General features: G+C 49.5%; 1 protein-coding gene across 1 annotated transcript in view; it reads right to left on the reverse strand.

Moving 5' to 3' along the window:
* Window positions 1–18,782, reverse strand: part of LOC130478905 (maestro heat-like repeat-containing protein family member 2B) — a 58,460-nt gene that overhangs the window by 34,452 nt on the left and 5,226 nt on the right. The window contains exons 5-18 of the mRNA XM_056851150.1: window positions 17,864–17,980; window positions 17,107–17,180; window positions 15,831–15,953; window positions 15,085–15,192; window positions 13,751–13,889; window positions 12,874–12,914; window positions 10,985–11,117; window positions 9,873–9,910; window positions 9,030–9,137; window positions 7,257–7,376; window positions 6,591–6,716; window positions 2,668–2,820; window positions 1,598–1,624; window positions 711–833 (exon numbers count right to left, since the gene is read on the reverse strand). Of these exons, the coding sequence (XP_056707128.1) occupies window positions 711–833; window positions 1,598–1,624; window positions 2,668–2,820; window positions 6,591–6,716; window positions 7,257–7,376; window positions 9,030–9,137; window positions 9,873–9,910; window positions 10,985–11,117; window positions 12,874–12,914; window positions 13,751–13,889; window positions 15,085–15,192; window positions 15,831–15,953; window positions 17,107–17,180; window positions 17,864–17,980 (1,430 nt within the window). The remainder of the gene's footprint in view (window positions 1–710; window positions 834–1,597; window positions 1,625–2,667; window positions 2,821–6,590; window positions 6,717–7,256; window positions 7,377–9,029; window positions 9,138–9,872; window positions 9,911–10,984; window positions 11,118–12,873; window positions 12,915–13,750; window positions 13,890–15,084; window positions 15,193–15,830; window positions 15,954–17,106; window positions 17,181–17,863; window positions 17,981–18,782) is intronic.

The following is an 18,782-nucleotide window of genomic DNA, read 5'->3' on the forward strand; positions in this document are numbered from 1 at the left end:
GTCACACAGCAAGATTTCATGTCAGAGAGGGGGTCTGAACTCAGATTTCTCCAGTCCTAGTTCAGTCTCCTAACCCACATAGAGTTGGAAGGGACCTCCAGAATCAGCCCTGATTAGTACTTGGATGGGAGACAGGACTGCCAAATGCCCGGTTCTGGTGGGTAATTGTCCACCAATTAACAGGGCTGCACACCGCCCCTCAGCTGGCTGGCGAGTGGAAGCAGGCCAGCTGAAGGGTGTGTGTGATTTGCACCGGCACTTCCGGTAGGGTTGCCAACCTCCAGGTAGTAGCTGGAGATCTCCTGCTATTCCAACTGATTTCCAGCTGATAGAGAAAATCTGGAGAAAATGGCAGCTTTGGCAATTGGACTCTATGGCATTGAAGTCCCTCCCCTCCCCAAACCCCACCCTCCTCAGGCGCCGCCCCGAAAACCTCCCACCGGTGGCGAAGAGGAACCCGGCAACCCTAACGTCCAGGTTTATCCCGGATGTGACGGGGACGCTCTAGCACTCCCCCCAAACTCAATGGTTTCCGTACATTTTTGGGAGGAATGTGCTAGATTGTCTCATGCGATGCTGGCCTACCCCCAGGTGAAGAAATGCTTCATATTTTTAGGACACGAAGGCCCGTGCTCAGGAAGGCAATGGGGTTCTGCAGATCTACAGCAGCGGCTGGCAGAAGACCCAGGGTCCTGGGGCACCTCACTCACCAGCATGACACCCAGGAGCTCCTTTTTGCAGGTTAACTGGAGTCCCTGGTAGTCCCGGGTCTCGTGGAGGGCGTGGCTAATATCTGTCATGCTCTGGATGAAGGCCAGCTTGAGGTTTATGTCCTGCATTTCCAAAAGAACCCTTTTACAAGGCAAATGCAAACATCACGTGGCAGCAGCCCTGCATTTCCCAAGATGACATGAATGTGGGGAAGAAGAAGAAGAAGAAGAGTTGTTTTTTATATGCCGGTTTTCTCTATCTTTTAAGGAGAATCAAACCGGCTTACAATCTCCCTTCCCTTCCCCTCCCCACAACAGACACCCAGTGAGGTAGGTGGGGCGGAGAGAGTCCTGAGAGAAATGGGACTAGCCCAAGGTGACCCAGCTGGCTTCGTGTGGAGGAGTGGGGAAACCAACCCGGTCCTTCAGATTAGAGTCCACCACTCTTAACCACTACACCACGCTGGGAGAGAGGTGGACTTGTTGGTAGGCTGGTAGGCAAATGCCCGGCCCTGGGGTTTGCTGACGCCAGCCCTGGGACAAAGCATGCAAATAATACACATGAAGAAGAAGAGGAAGAAGAGTTAGTTTTTATATGCTGACTTTCTTTACCCCTTAAGGAAAAATCAAACCGGTTTGCAATCACCTTCCCTTCCCCTCCCCACAACAGACACCCTGTGAGCTAGGTGAGGCTGAGAGAGTGTGACTAGCCCAAGGTCACCCAGCGGGCTTCATGCGGAGGAGTGGGGAAACCAACCTGGTTCACCAGATCAGCGTCCGCCGCTCAGGTGGAGGAGGGGGGAATCGAACCCGGTTCTCCAGATCAGAGTCCACCACTCCAAACCACTGCTCTTAACCACTACACCACGCTGGCTTTCACAGCTTACCTTGTTTGCGATGCTAACACCCAGCACCTGGAAAAAATAAAATGAAAGCCCCGGGCAGCATTTGAGAAGCCGACTTGCAGTGTTCACATTACGATGCCCTTGCAGCTAGGGTTGCCAGATCCCTCTTCGCCACCGGAGGGAGGGGTTTGGGGAGGGGAGGGACTTCAATGCCATAGAGTCCAATCGCCAAAGCGGCCATTTTTCTCCAGGTGGACTGATCTCTGTTGGCTGGAGATCAGTGGTAATAGCAGGAGATCTCCAGCTACTACCTGGAGGTTGGGGGGGGGGGGAGAAACAGGCACCTCAATACTAATACCAAAGGTTAGGAAAATAGTATAGGAGCGAAGAGCATTAACAAGGTGCAATTTATATAAGCTACTGAGATACCTATATACATACAATGTACAAACACAAGTAACCACACTATAACCAACACACAGTATGTACAAAATATACAATCAAAGGGCAAAAAGTCTTTCAAAGGTCTCAGCAGAGTACCAAGTAAGTAATGAGTTCAAGTTCAATATTCAAGATGAATGAGAAGCCACAATCTTCAATAGGATACGGCCGTTTCAAATTCACAATAATGCAGAATCCTTCTTCAGTCCTTCAGAGAATTGCTTCTAAAGCACTGGTTCCCAACCGGGGGTCCACGGACCCCCAGGGGTCCGCGAGAACTAAATTAAGGTCCGCGAAACAAAGTTAAAAACCCATAATAAATTAATATTTTCAATTAAAAGTTCTCTATTATAAAAAATATATTCAAATATGATTCTAAGTTTAATGTTTAACTAACAGTTATGATTAAAGTTTATTTTCAAATTCTCGGAATTTTAATTTTGAACCTTGGGGTCCCTGCACCGAACAAAAAAGTCCTAGTGGTCCCTGGTCAAAAAAAGGTTGGGAACCACTGCTCTAAAGAGTGTATAGTCATACACAATCATTTTCATATCCCACACAGGGTAAGTATAAATCAGGTTACTATAAGACGTCCAAAAGGTACTTCCCATCATGCAGCAATAGGGAGGCTGGCAACCCTAACTGAAGCCCATACCATTAAAGTCTCTCACCTGCCCGCTGCTGTAGTAATGCTGCAGAACCCTCTTCATGATGTCGTTTTCCACTCGGGAGACGAGGAGTTCCTTGGGGGCGCAGAGCGCCACTCTGCTGTAGGCGAGCATCAGCGTTTGGTGGACGTGGCCCTTCCGGCCCTGGTAGTAGTCCTGAGCAACAGAAAGAGAGGAGTTTGCAACTCGTTTGCAACTCAACTGCTGGCTAGGGGTTGGGGCTCAGTGGGGCCGTGGCTCAGTGGAAGAGCCTCAGCTTGGCAAGCGGAAGGTCCCAGGTTCAATCCCCGGCATCTCCAGTTAAAAGGACCAGGCGGTAGGTGATGTGAGAGATCTCAGCCTGAGACCCTGGGGAGCTGCGGCCAATACCGACATTGATGGACCCAGGGGCTGATTTAGTATAAGGCAGCTTCCTGTGTGTCGTCCCCCCCCCCCCCAAACCTGGCTGTCCAGAGAGAACATAAGAACATAAGAAAAGCCATGCTGGATCAGACCCAGGCCCATCAAGTCCAGCAGTCTGTTCACACAGTGGCCAACCAGGGGCAAAAACGCATGGTCGCTTTATCCGCCTTTAATCCCTGTTTTAGCCAGGATCGAACTCACATTAGGCGAAACGCATGCATTCGATCCAGGCTGAATCCTGGCTGAAACAGGGATTAAAGCAGGATAAAGCGACCATGCGTTTTCGCCCCAGGTGCCTCTAGGAAGCCCACAAACAAGACGACTGCAGCAGCACCATCCTACCTGTGTGTGAGAACCAGCGTAGTATAATGGTTAAGAGCGGTGGTTTGGAAGCGGTGGACTCTAATCTGGAGAACTGGGTTAGATTCCCCTCTCCTCCACATGAGCGGCGGACTCTAATCTGGTGAACCAGGTTGGTTTCCCCACTCCTACACATGAAGCCAGCTGGGTGACCTTGGGCTAGTCACAGTTCTTTCTGAACTCTTTCAGCCCCACCTACCTCACAGGGTGTCTGTTGAGGGGAGGGGGAGGAAAGATGATTGTAAGCAGGTTTGATTCTCCCTTAAGTGGCAGAGAAAGTCAGCATATAAAAACCAACTCTTCTTCTTCTTGTTCTTCTTGTTCTTCTTCTTCTTTCACAGCACCTAATTTCTACGGTATGCTTGATTAAGAAGTTAATTTTTATACCCCGCTTTTCTCTACCTTTAAGGAGTCTCAAAGCAGTTTACAATCCCCTTCCTCTCCCCACAACAGACACCTTGTGAGGTGGGTGGGGCTGAGAGCGTTCGGAGAGAACTGTGACTGGCCCAAGGTCACCCAGCAGGCTTCACGTAGAGGAGTGGGGAATCGAACCCGGTTCTCCAGATTGGAATCCACCGCTAATGTGGAGGAGTGGGGAAACAAACCCACTTCTCCAGATTAGAGTCCGCCGCTCACGAGGAGGAGAGGGGGATTGACTCCGGTTCTGCAGATTAGAGTCCGCCACTCTTAACCACTACGCCACTCTGGCAACGATTTACTGGCAGGGCATTGGCAGATTTCCTGTAGTATTCCTGTATTTTTTGCGGGAAGCTCGCTCTGTACCATGCTTCACTCCTCCTTAATTCCAGTTTGACAAGGAGCATGTCTAACCTCAGTCCCAGACTGGCCACTTTTGCCATTCACCCCTGCTTTCAGGTCCTTCAATTTATATGCGTCTGGTCCCCCTCTATGTTACCAATGCACACAAATCTTGGCGCGAGCCCACACCCGATGGCAAAAAGATTCTTTTTGTATGTTGCTTTTCTGATGGGTGCATCCCCTCCCTCAACTTATCCTGATAGATGCAAGACGAGCTTGTAAGTGCCCTTAAAGGGGATCTGGCAAATTTATTGCAGCATAGATTTTTGTGAGCCGGAGCCTATTTTGGCAGATGTATGAAGTGTTACGTCCAGTTGTTAGAAAGATTTATCGCAAAAACTACACATTTCTGACGAGTGAGGGGGCAGGGAGCCAAGAGAAAGTGAGCTCCGTCGGCCCGGATTCCTGAGATGAGATGAGTGAGGCCAGAGAGCACAGTTTAAAAGCGGACTAAAGTCATTTTTTTTTTAAAAAAAGGAATGGCCCTTAACATAAGGACATAAGAAAGGCCACGATGGATCAGACCAAGGCTCATCAAGTCCAGCAGTCTGTCCACACAGAGGCCAACCAGGTGCCTCTAGGAAGCCCACAAACAAGACGACTGCAGCAGCATTATCCTGCCTGGGTTCCACAGCACCTAATATAACAGGCATGCTCCTCTGATCCTGGAGAGAATAGGTATGCATCATGACTAATATGCATTTTGACTAGTAGCCATGGATAGCCCTCTCCTCCAGGAACATGTCCACTCCCCTCTTCAAGCCTTCCAAGCTGGCAGCCATCACCATATCCTGGGGCAGGGAGTTCCACAATTTAACTATGCGTTGTGTGAAGAAATACTTCCTTTTACCTGTTCTGAATTTCTCACCCCCCAGCTTCAGCAGAATACCCCGCATTCTAGTATTATGAGAGAGGGAGAAAAGCTTCTCCCTGTCCACTCTCTCCACACCATGCATACTTTTATATACCTCTATCATGTCTCCCCTCAACTGCCTTGCGTTCTCCTTTTAATAAACTGGATAATCTGAGGCGAAGCAAAAGACCTGCTTAATGTAATCTACTTTGTGTGTTTCCCATGAAAAGGTGAGGCAAACATCTTGTAAAAGACCAAAAAAATAAAAATAAAAAATTAGAACAATCTTTGCAACGGTCCACGATGAAAAGGTATGGAAAATCTCCCTGGAGAGCCAGCCTGGTGTGGTGGTTAAGAGTGGCAGACTCTAATCTGGAGAACTGGGTTTGATTCCGCACTCCTCCACATGCAGTCTGCAGGGTGACCTTGGGCTAGTCACAGTTCTCTGAGAACTCTCTCAGCCCCACCTACCTCACAAAGTGTCTATTGTGGGGAGAGGAAGAGAAGGAGATTGTAAGCCGGTTTGATTCTCTTTAACGGGTAGAGAAAAGTGGGGTATTTAGAAACCAACTCTTCTTCGTCTTCATCCTCATAGAGCTCATACAGATACACATCTGCAGATCTCCAATGAAGAAGAAGAAGAAGAGTTGGTTTTTATATGCCGACTTTCTTTACCACTTAAGGAAGAATCAAACCGGCTTACAATCCCCTTCCCTTCCCCTCCCCACAACAGACACCCTGTGAGGTAGGTAGGGCTGAGAGAGCTCAAAGAGAGCTGTGACTAGCCCAAGGTCACCCAGCTGGCTTCATGTGTAGGAGTGGGGAAACCAACCCGGTTCACCAGATTAGCCTCCGCCACTCCAAACCACTGCTTTTAACCACTACACCTCGCTGGCTCATACGACTAAGGGTTGCCAGTTTGCAGGTGGGGCCTGGAGATCTGGAATTTCAACTGATCTCCAGACAACAGTGGTCAGTTCTCCTGAAGGAAATGGCTGCTTTTGAGGACGGGCTCTATGGCCTTGTATGTGGCTGAGGCCCCTCCCTCCAAACTCTGCCCTCGCTGAGCTACACCCCCAAAATCGGCAGGAGTATCCCAACCCACAGTTGAGAACCCTGCTTGCGCTAGGAGGCAGATAGAAGAAGCTTGTCCCCAAATTTAACCCAAGAAGACAGTGTGGGGTAGTGGTTAAAGCATGGGCCAGAGATACCTGGGTTCAAATCCCTACTCTTGTCCCTAAATTTAACCCAAGAAGACAGTGTGGGGTAGTGGTTAGAGCATGGACCAGAGACACCTGGGTTCAAATCCCTACGCGGCAGTGATGCTCATTGGGGTGACCTTGGGCCAACCACACCCACACACTCCCAGAGCCTCCTCCTCCGTACAGGATTGCTGTGAGGATAAAACAGGGAAGGGAGAGCCACAGACGCTGCCCTGAGCATCTTATGCCAGACAGATGCGCCCACACACAGGGAGGTTCCACTCCTTTACCTTATAGTGACTGATGACTTCGGACACCTTTGTTTTCCTCTCTAGTCCATCTCCAAACTTGTGCAGTGCACCCAGCGTCAGGTCCAAATGCCCCATAGCAGAGAACGAAAGGACATGGATCACCTTCTGGATAAAAAATATACATTGGCTTTGCTGGCTCTCAGAGATACACTGAAATCCCACAGACGGAAACCAACCTGAGTTCAAAACGTCAACGCTCTGGATTCTTGATCAGCCCATCATTGAGGGAAGTCTTGAAGAGCCATGTTCTTGAGATCCAGCGTGGTGGTGTAGTTAAGAGCGGTGGTTTGGAGCAGCGGACTCTGATCTGGAGAACCGGGTTTGATTCTCCCACTCCTCCGCACGAGCGGCGGAGGCTAATCTGGTGAACTGGGTCGGTTCCCCCACCCCTCCACACGAAGCCAGCTGGGTGACCTTGGACTAGTTACTGCTCCAGAGGAGAATTTGGGTCAGAGGAGAATTTGGGTCAGTCATACTCTCTCTCGGCCCAACTTATCTCACAAAGTTGTGGTGAGGATGGGCTGGGCAGCTTCCGTGGATTTGGGGGAAGACGGGGAGGTAGAATTCATAATTCAGCAAACATTTTGGGCTGTTAAACAGAAATGATTTGGAGCGTACAGAAGGGGCGAGACTCAAGCCGCTCACCTCTCTATCAGATGCGTCCAGAAAGTTGGCATTTTCTATGATGTGCTGAATCTGGCTCTTAACGAAGGGCAAGTCCTCACAACTTGTCAGCGAAGTACCCAAAGACTTATAGAGGAAACCCTGAAAGAAAAAGGAGCAGCCAATGACATCCACTTTGGGTCTCAGTAAAAAAGGTAAAGGTAAAGGTAGTTCCCTGTGCAAGCACCGGGTCATTCCTGACCCATGGGGTGACATCACGTCCCGACGTTTCCTAGGAAGACTTTGTTTATGGGGTGGTTTGCCAGTGCCTTCCCCAGTCGTCTACACTTTACCCCCAGCAAGCTGGGTACTCATTTCACCGACCTCGGAAGGATGGAAGGCTGAGTCAACCTTGAGCCGGCTACCTGAAACCAACTTCCGTCGGGATCGAACTCAGGTAGTGAGCAGAGCTTGGACTGCAGTACTGCAGCTTACCACTCTGCGCCACGGGGCTCACGTGGGGGGGGGGAATTCATGGTGTGGCACAGAGTCACCATGTTGCTCGCCAACCCTTTTCCTGGCACTTGCCAAGAGTTTTTAGATCATGGGTGGGCCAGGTGGGGCTTCTGATTGGCCACTGGAGATCTGATGGCTGTGCAGATTAAAATAACTTTTGTTGCGGTGGCATCTGTCACTAAAGTGTTGGTGTAGCGGTTAAGAGCGGCAGGCTGAAATCTGGAAAACTGGGTTGGTTTCGCCACTCCTCTGCATGAGCGGCGGACCCTAATCAGGAGAGCCAGGTTCGATTCCCCACTCCTCCACATGAGCGGCAGACTCTAATCTGGAGAGCCGGGTTCGATTCCCCACTCCTCCACCTGAAACCTCCTGGGTGACCTTGCGCCAGTCACAGTTCTCTCCGAACTCTCTCAGCCCCACCTACCTCACAAGGTGTGAGGGGCAGGAAAGGCAATTGTAATTCGCTTTGATAACTCCTTAAAGGTAGAGAAATGCGGGGTATAAAAACCAACTCATCTTCTTCTTTATTCTCTCTCACACTCCTTTTACCCAGTGTATTTTTAAAAAGTTATTCCTCTGTCCCCTGTGCTTGAGTTTCCTCTTTGTGCATGTGTATGGGGGTTCCGCCTCTTATGGCAGCCATTTTTTGGTTGTGCCCACCACCCCTTGTCAGAATTCTCCAAAGTTGCCCGCTGGCTCAAAAATACCAGTGGACCCCTGCTGTAGAGGCACTGTCAGCTCAGGTGTCTATCCCTAGCGTCCCATAAACAGACACGCTCAGGCAGGTGAACCTAAGCAATGCTAATTTATTAGGAGCAAAAAGACAGATTTACAGAAGTTGACTGCCTCTCACGCAGGAGAGGTTGCTAATGGGGGCTATGCAGGTAGGTTACAGTATAAAAGCAGTCTAGGCAAGAAAGTAAAACAAAGTGAAACCAAAGTGCAGTTCCCAGAGAATCACAGACATAACATCAGTGATAAACCGTACACAGGATTTGCAGCATGTGAACAAAACCTTGACTAGCAGCCAGGACCTGGCCTTGACCGGAAGCCAGCCTCTGGCCTGCAACTGCCAAACTCCTCTTCCAAAGGAAGCAAAGACCTGACAGGAACAAATGTTTGATTAGGATTTGGGAGACCCAAATTCAAATCACCCCTCGACCATGTGGTTCAGCGGGTGAACCTGGGCCCGTCACTCTCTTTCACTCAACCTAACCTACCCGGCAGGGTTGTTGTGAGGAAGAAAAAAAAAACAGAGGAAAAGAGAGGTGTGTACGGAGCCTGGGGAGCAAAGCAGACCTTTTCAGGTGACTGATCGGTATAGCTGGACATCTGGTTTTCAAATTCCCGGCTCAGATTCCGCGTCCAGTTGCTGTCAGCAACGGTCTCCAGGGATCTTCTCAGGAACTAGGGGAAAAAGAAGAATTGCTGCCGTCTCCTACCACATCATATTTTTAACCTGGAGATGCTGGGGATTGAACCTGGGACCTTCTGCACACCGAGCAGATGCTCTACCCCTGAGCCATAGCCTCACCTGCTCTTGGGAGAACAGGGGGAAATAAATACAGAAAGACAGACATATATGCATAACAAGATTTAAAACCTAAAAAAATAGAATGTGGGGAAACAAACAAATACATAATACGACGGAGATCAGTTACCCTGGAGAAAACGGCCGCTTTGGCAATTGGACTCTATGGCGTTGAAGTCCCTCCCCTCTCCAAACCCCGCCCTCCTCAGGCTCCACCCCAAAAACCTCCTGCCAGTGGTGAAGAGGGACCTGGCATCCCTACCTGGACAAAACAGCCGCTTTGGCAACTGGACTCTATGGCAAGTCCCTCCCCTCTCCAAACCATGCCCTCCTCAGACTCCGCCCCCAGTATCTCCAGGTATTTCCCAACCCAGAGCTGGCAACTCTATGTACCAAAGCCGGGCAATTCTGGAAAATAGGAAACCAGCCTAATACCCCCAGCTAGGGTGGGCCCCTCCGATGCGCCCGGCATGCCTACCCACGATGCCGAGCCTCCCTCAACGGCTGCCAAAGGGGCAGTGAAGCATTATGGGATCTCTTGCCTCCTCTTGCTGCCGGTTTGTCCTCCCAAAGGTATTCCAGGCTGTCCCGGATGAACGCTTGTCCCTTACCTGCAGCAGTTTCTGCTCCCACTCCTGACTGCTGGTCTCTGTGTTTCCTGCAGGGAAGAGGCGAAAGAGTCAAACCACTGCTGGTGGTCCGGAGCGTGAGCCCGGCATATCTCCCTGCATATTTAAACTGCAGGATTTTATGCTGGACATAAACCGATGTAATATCGAATCGACCACTAGAGGGAGACAAACACATGTGGAACAGACTCCCCCCCCTTAAAGAAACAGGAACTTACAAGCAAGGAAAATGAGCATGCGGAAAAGCCTACTGTCTGGAAGGTTCTGCCGACACAAAATGCATCAGCAAAGTTGTTTGCCAGGAAGGGACCCCACATTAAAATCTCTGGCCTGTTATGAAGCTTGCTGGGTGGCCTTGGGCAATTCCCTCCCCCTCGGCTTTTAAGCCTGCGCACTTAGGCTAAGCTTTGGCCCTTTACAGCCTTTTCTGAGGCTGCTTTGCAGGGTTTCCGCACACCTAGTTTTTATGACGCTGGTTTCAACTGTTCTTTATGTGCATTGGTGCTCTAACAGAATCTGTCTTAAGCATACCTGCATGGAGAGATTGTCAGAGATAAATAATAGATGGGAACATTTAGAGTTACTCTTCACAGGGTCCAAAGCAGTGAAATTAAATCAAAACGCTGATCCTATGACCGTAGACAGTTCATGAGAGGGAGGGCATTTTGGCCATCTTCTGGGCATGGAGTAGGGGTCACTGGGTGTGTGTTGGGGGAAGGTAGTTGTGAATTTCCTGCATTGTGCAGGGGGTTGGACTAGATGACCCTGGTGGCCCCTTCCAACTCTATGATTCTGTGCTTCTATGATTCTAAGCATCACACGCAGGCATCCTTCAGGCACATAAGCATACGATAGAGGGCGTCAAGCTTCTATCTTCTGGGGCCCCTTGAGGCTGAAACTGCTGCCAAGTGAACCCCTACCACAAATTCTGGAGACCCGGGCAACCTGGCAGAAGTTGGGACTCAGTGTGGTGCTCTGGGGACAGGAATATGGAAATGAGGGAGCTGAGAGACAGGCTTGCCCCGGGTGCTTTCATGGCAGATTCAGTCCAGGAATTTCCCACTTCAGAGGGCAGCCAGGTCATGCACCCTTACCTGGGGTGGATTCCCAAAGAAAGGGAATTTGTGTCCCCCACAGCTTGTTGACAGCGGCATGGATGTTGCAGCGCATGGCATGTAAGAGCTGTAACGCCCATCTTCCTGTCTGGTTTGGGTTGGAGGCCAGGACCTGCAAGGAGGAGAGGAAGCAGAAGGAAGGGCTCTGGAACCAGGAGCCGTGCTGTCGGAATACAGCAATGCCTTGGGTACGAAGAAGAAGAGGAAAGAAGATCTTACAGGAGGCAGAAAGCTCTAGCTAGACAGGACTGGAGGTTGGGCGCCAACCTCCAGGTGGTAGTGCCTGGAGTCTCCCAGAATTACAACTGACTACGGAAATCAGTTCCCCTGGAAAAAATGGCTGCTTTGGAGGGTTGACTCTATGGCATTACACCTACGGTTGCCAACCTCCACGTGGTAGCTGGATATCTCCCGCTATTACGGCCAAGCTCCAGGTGATAGAGATAACTACCCCAGGAGAAAATCATAGAGTTGGAAGGGGCCATAGAGGCCATCTAGTCCAACCCCCTGCTTAATGCAGGATCAGCCTAGAGAGCATCCCTGACAAGTGCTTGTCCAGCCTCTGCTTCAAGACGGCCAGTGAGGGGGAGCTCACCACCTCCCTAGGGAGCCCATTCCACTGTCGAACAACTCTTACTGTAAAAATTTCCCCCCTAATATCCAGCCAGTACCTCTCCACCCTCAATTTAAACCCATTCTTGCGAGTCGTGTCCTCTGCTGCCGATAGGAACAGCTCCCTGCCCTCCTCTAAGTGGCAGCCCTTCAAATACTTAGAGAGCAATCATGTCCCCCCTCTTCTTCTCCAGACTAAACTAAAATGGCTGCTTTGGGAGGTGGACTCTCTGGCATTATACCTCATTGAAGTCCCTCCCCTCCCCAACCTCTGCCCTCCACCCCCAAAATCTCCAGGTTTACTGGGAGGCTGGCAGCCATATGTATAATGAGCATGCTCTTCCCAATATGCGAGGTCACAACGTTGTCTGAACAGGGGCACACGACATATTTTGCATGTGTGTACAGCTTTGGGACATGCAAACCAGCACTCTGGAAAACTCAGGGGTCCGTTTGTACAAAAGTGCGAAAGATGTGTGGTTCGCCTGCTCAGACAACATGGTATCTGCGTGTATTGAGGGATGTGTGCTCATGATACTTGCCGTTGCCAGCCTCTGGGTATAAGAACATAAAAAAGCCCTGCTGGATCAGACCCAGGCCCATCAAGTCCAGCAGTCTGTTCACACAGTGGCCAACCAGGTGCCTCTAGGAAGCCCACAAACAAGACGACTGTAGCAGCACCATCCTGCTTGTGTTCCACAGCACCTACTCTAATAGGCCTGCTCCTCTGCTCCTGGAGAGAATAGGTATGCATCTTGACTAGCATCCATTTTCACTAGTAGCCGTGAATCCCTATCTCTTCCATGAACATGTCCACTCCCCTCTTCAAGCCTTCCAAGTTGGCAACCGTCACCACATCCTGGGGCAGGGAGTTCCACAATTTAACTATGCATTGTATGAAGAAATGCTTCCTTTTATCAGTTTCAAATCTCTCACCCTCCAGCTTCAGCAGGTGACCCCGCGTTCTAGTATTATGTAAAAGGGAAAAGCGTCTCCCTGTCCACTTTCTTCAAAACCGTGCATAATTTTATAGACCTGTCAAAATTTTATAGACCTCTATCATGTCTCCCCTTAACCTCCTTCTTTCCATGCTAAACTGCCCTCAGCGTTTTAACTGCTCCTCATAGGACAGTTGCTCTAGCCCCCTAATCATTTTGGTATGTGTGGACAGAGTGGCTAAAAAAAGCTTAGAATAATTTTGAACATTTGCATACATCTCCGTATTAAAAGGTATCTCTTTTCTAAGCGTTTCTCACCAGAAGCCTTGCAAACAGTCCTTGGGCACTTGGGAGTTTTACTGCAAAGAGATAATAAAGAAATGGTCACTGCTGACTTGTGTCAACGGGTCTGTCCTCCACCTGGTACCTCTGGGCCCTCCCATGGTCCCGTTCCTGCCAGGCCTTGTTCTGAAAGCACTTTCTAAAATCTGCCCAGTGCAGTTTTATCTCGTCCTTCCTCCAAGGAGCTTAGGACGGCACTCCTTGTTCTCCCTTCCCCATTTAACCTCACAACAGCCCTCTGAGATAGAAGAAGAATTGGTTTTTATATGCCGACTTTCTCTACCACTTAACGGAGAATCAAACCGGCTTACAATCTCCTTCCCTTCCCCTCCCCACAACAGACACCCTGTGAGGGAGATGGGGCTGAGAGAGTATGACTAGCCCAAGGTCACCCATCTGTCTTCAAGTGGAGGAGTGGGGAAACAAATCCAGTTCACCAGATTAGCCTCCACCGCTCATGTGGAGGAGTGGGCAATCAAACCTGGTTCTCCAGATCACCTACCAGGCAAGTAGGTGATGGGAAAGACCTCCGCCTGACACCCTGGAGAGCCACTGCCGGTCTGAGTAGACAATACTGACTTTGATGGACCGAGGGTCCGAATCAGTATAAGGTAGATTATAAAGTGGGGAGGGGCCGTGGCTCAGTGATAGAGCATCTACTTGGCATGCGGACGGTCCCAGGTTCAATCCCCGGCATCTCCAGTTAAAGGGACTGGGCAAGTAGGTGATGTGAAAGACCTCTGCCTGAGAACCTGGAGAGCCGCTGCCTGTCTGAGTAGACAATCCTGACTTTGATGGACCAAGGGTCCAATTCAGTATAAGGCGGCTTCATGTGTCCGTGTGTTCAACAAACCTCCTTTGCAAGAGCCAAGGAAAAGAGCCGATTCTCCCTGCTCGACGGCCGCCAGTTCTTTCAGGCATCTGCAGAGGGGTCTCAAGGCGGGGCTGTACACAGCCGGGACCACAAAGTGCAGCAGCTTCGGCCACAGAATCTGCAAAGAGGTGGAAGGAAGCTGTCAGTCAGTGCTTGGACACACACGAAGCTGCCTTCTACTGAGTCAGATCCTTGGTCCATCAAGGTCAGTATTGCCTACTCTGACTGGTAGCAGCTCTCCAGGGTCTGAGGCAGAGGTCTTTTTCATTACCTGCTGCCTGGTCCTTTTAACTGGAAATGCCAGGGATTGAACCTGGGACCTTCTGCATGCCGAGCAGAGGCTCTACCACTGAGCCACTGATGTGGTTCATTCATGCCCTCCTGATGCCGCTACCACTGGGCCAAGGCATCTTCCCTGACAGTCTTGAATCCATGAAGCTGCCTTATACTGAATCAGACCAGTGTGCAACAAAGTTAGCATTGTCTGCTCAGACTGGCAGTGGCTCTCCAGGGTCTCAGGCAGAGGTCTTTCACATCACCTCCTACCTGGTCCTTTTAACTGGAGATGCTGGGGATTGAAGCTAGGACCTTCCACATGCCAAGCAGATGCTCTGCCACTGAGCCACTGAGGTCTTTCACATCACCTCCTACCTGGTCCTTTTAACTGGAGATGCCGGGAATTGAACCTGGGACCTTCCCCCTGCATTCCAAGCAGAAGCTCTTCCATTGAGCCATGCCCCCTCCCCCAAAAGAAAAACTCACTGGCAGAATTCACTGCCTCAAGATATAGGCACGGACACTAGTTTTGTTGGCTTTACAAGGGGATTAGACAAATTCTTGAAGAAATAGGTCCATCTATAGCAGTGGTTCCCAACCTTTTTTTGATCAGGGACCACTAGGACTTTTTTGTTCGGTGCAGGGACCCCAAGGTTCAAAATAAAAATTCCGAGAATTTGAAAATAAACTTTAATCATAACTGTTAGTTAAACATTAAACTTAGAATAATATTTGAATACCGTATATATTTTTATAATAGAGAACTTTTAATTGAAAATATTAATTTATTATGGGTTTATAACTTTGTTTCATGGACCTTAATTTAGTTCTCACGGACCCCTGGGGGTCCACGGACCCCTGGTTGGGAACCAGTGATCTATAGCCATGGTGGCTAAATGAAACCTCCATATCCAGAGGCATTATACATCTTAACAATATTTTCTGAGTGGATGACCTAGAAAAGCTCAAATGCTGGGATTTTTAAAACTACAAAGAAGAGGATTTTCACATCAAGCAGGATCTGACCAGCCACTCACTTTACTCATCCCTTCTGCGGAGGTGTTTAGATGCTCCAAAATGTCAATGCACATTTCTTGAATGCCGTCTTCTTTCTCTTTCTGGCTAGGGGGAGAGGCTTTCACCCCCTTTTGTAAAACATATTAAAAAGAAAACACAGGGTAAGAAAGAGCTGTGGGGTAGAAGGGGGGGCTGTGGAGAGAAAGGCCAGGCGAGGAGTCATAGCGCAAAGACAGCATCGTCTTTGGCTGCCCCGTAGGGTTGCCAACCTCCAGGTAATGTAAATTGCAGCAAGAAATGTTGATGGAGTTATTTGTATGAAAAATATATGTAATGTCTATGGCTTGCTAATGAAATATATGTATAGAGTTGTTCAGTAGCTTTATAGTAAACATATGGTTGTTTGCAGCTGCAAAATTAGTAGCTGAGTAGTAAATATATGGTTGTTTGCATTTGCATATTGAATAGTTGATTTTCATGAGCTTTTGTGCTGCTATTTACATTAACTTAGCTTTGTTTCAGCATAGGTTTTCTTGTTTGTTTGTTAACCTCCAGGTAATAGCTGGAGATCTCCTGCAATTACAACTGATCTCCAGCCGATAGAGATCAGTTACCCTGGAGAAAATGGCTGCTTTGGCCATTGGACTCTATGGCATTGAAGTCCCTCCCCTCCCCAAACCACGCCCTCCTCAGGCTCCACCCCAAAAAACCTCCTGCCGGTGGCGAAGAGGGACCTGGCAACCCTACTGCCCCATTTTTTACTTACTGGCTGGCCAGGAGGGCGGTTGAACTGCTGGAGGACGTAGGTCACCATGTCCCACACGGCACAGCCCTCGACGTTCTGGGAGCGGACCAGCTCTTTAATGAAGCCCAAGGTCGCCTTGGTGACCTGGTGTGGGGGAAACAGAGAAGCCCTTTGTGTGCGTGTTAAGTGCCATCAAGTCGTTTCCGACTCATGGCGACCCTATGAATCAAAGTCCTCCAAAAGGTCCTATCTTTACTGAGGGCCGTGGCTTCCTTTATTGAGTCAATCCCTCTCTTGTTGGGTCTTCCTCTTTTCCTGCTGCCCTCAGCTCTTCCTAGCATGACTGCCTTTCCCAGTGACTCTTGTCTTCTCATGATGTGATCAAAATCAAATAGTTTAGTCATTTTAGCTTCTAGGGTCAGTTCAGGCTTGGTTTGATCAATAACCCTTTACAGAGCTGCTTTTTTCAGCTTTTCCCAGATGCCGAAAATATCTAGTTTGAGGGTGGATTCAGACAACCTGGACAGCTCCTTAGGCCATGCATTTCCCACCATTCAGCCACTCGACATTTCTTTTCATCTTTTCAAATGACATCGTCCTCTGTTTATGCACAGACTGTTAACAGTCCATTTCTCCCACATATAAAAATCAGGTATATTTTAAACCCACAAAAAAAGGGCACGAAACTGGTTTATGCTGAATCATGAAGTTGCCTTATACTGAATCAGACCCCTGGTCCATCAAAGTCAGTATTGCCTACTCAGGCCGGCAGCGGCTCTCCAGTGTCTCAGGCTGAGGTCTTTCACATCACCTACTTGCCTAGTCCCTTTATCTGGAGATGCTGGGGATTGAACCTGGGGCCTTCTGCATGCCAAGCAGATGCTCTGCAAACTGAGCCATAGCTCCTCCCATAAGACAGGAGATAAGAACATCAGAAAAGCTCTGCTGGATCAGACCAAGGACCATCGAGTCCAGCAGTCTGTTCACACAGTGGCCAATCAGGTACCTCTAGGAAGCCCAGAAGCAGGAAGCATTTGAATCCCCGCCTCTAGACATGCTGCTTTGTGATTGGCTGTGAGAGAAACCAAGCTTCTGTGTCCTGCTCTTTGCCTTATGCACGGGGATTTCACCCGGGCTTTTGGTCAGGGTAGATGGAAGAATAGGGTTAACTAGGGTTGCCAGGTGCCCAGTGGTGGTGGGCAAACCCCTGGAAATTCGCCCCTCTGTCCGCCGACCACCTGAGGGTCGGCAGGCAAACATGCACACGTGTACACACACCGCCCCTCCCACGTCTTACTGCTTCACGCCGATCATCCAGAATGCATTTCACGGCATCCACGATCGGCCGCTTCCTGCTTCTGTTCTCGCACACTGGAAGAGGCAAGAAGAAGAGCTGGTTTTTATATGCTGACTTTCTCTGCCACTTAAGGGAGAATCAAACCGGCTTACAATCCCTTCCCTTTCCTAGGTGGGGGTGAGAGAGCTGTGATTAGCCCAAGGTCACCCAGCTGGCTTCATTTTTAGGAGTGGGGAAACAAATCCAGTTCACCAGATTAGCCTCCGCCGCTCATGTGGAGGAGAGGGGAATCAACTCGGGTTCTCCAGATCAGATGCCACTGCTCCAAACCACCACTCTTAACCACTACACCATGCTGGCTCCTCTACACCACGCTGGCAAAAGGAGGAAATCACGAGCTGAGAGGTTGGAGCCTAATTTTATAAATAAAACAGTAGCTTACCTTCAGCCACACAGTGAAGATCCTTCTGCTGTGTTGGCAGCCGATATCAAAGCAACATTAAAAAAAAATCTGCACAGCCAATCAATTCTTCAACAGCCATTGAGAAGCCTTGCTGTACAAAGCCCCACCTGGCCCCACCTATTTTTCTAAAAACACCTGACAGGTGCTGGGAAAGGTGTCAACAGATGCCCTGGTACCCATGGGCACCATGCTGGGAACCCCTGGTTGAAAGGATTCCATCAGTGCCAAGAGCTGTTCCTTTTTGAGAGCTCTTTGGAGTATTGCTTTTGGGGGGCGGTTCTTATTGTCACTCACCATCATCACTAACAATGACGAATCTGAGGTGTTTGAGCAAGACCACCCGGACATGTTCGGTGTCATCCTTCATTTGAGTCTGCAAGAAGTCCAGGGCATCCGTGGGGGAACAGCAGACTGCGGGGGAGAGAAGCCACAACTTCAGGGGGCTCACTAAACACTGCAATGCTCCAAGGCCCTTTTATTAGGGTTGCCAACCTCAGGTACTAGCTGGAGATCTCCTGCTCTTACAACTGATCTCCAGCCGATAGAGATCAGTTCCCCTGGAGAAAATGGCCGCTTTGGCTATTGGACTCTATGGCATTGAAGTCCATCCCCAAACCACACCCTCCTTAGGCTCCACCCCAAAAACCTCCCACCAGTGGCAAAGAGGAACTTGGCAACCCTATCTATCAGCTGGAGATCAGTTGTAATAGCAGATGCACTGGCGTATCTGCAGTGGTAATCTCTGCTGGCGTCAGAATCATAGAATCATAGGGTTGGAAGGGACCACCAGGGTCATCTAGTCCAACCCCCTGCACAATGAAGGAAATTCACAACTACCTCCCCCCCACACCCCCAGTGACCCCCTACTCCATGCCCAGAAGATGGCCACGGTGCCCCCCCTCATCATCTGCCTAAGGTCATAGAATCAGCATTGCTGAAAGATGGCCATCTAGCCTCTGCTTAAAAACCTCCAGGGAAGGAGAACTCATCACTTTCCGAGGAAGCCTCTTCCACTGAGGAACCACTCTATTAGAAAGTCTTCCTAATTTTTCTTCCTATGTTTTATGATTTTGGACATGCCTTTACTGGTACGATCTCTCTCTTAGGGGTTTGAATCACAAGTTGGGGGAGGGGGTCACTTCAGGCAGTTTCTGACTGGTATTTTGTACCAGTCCCATGAAAAACTGCAATTTAATTAAACTAACAATAGTCA

The sequence above is a fragment of the Euleptes europaea genome, chromosome 6 (assembly GCF_029931775.1).
Source record: "Euleptes europaea isolate rEulEur1 chromosome 6, rEulEur1.hap1, whole genome shotgun sequence".
NCBI lineage: Eukaryota > Metazoa > Chordata > Lepidosauria > Squamata > Sphaerodactylidae > Euleptes > Euleptes europaea.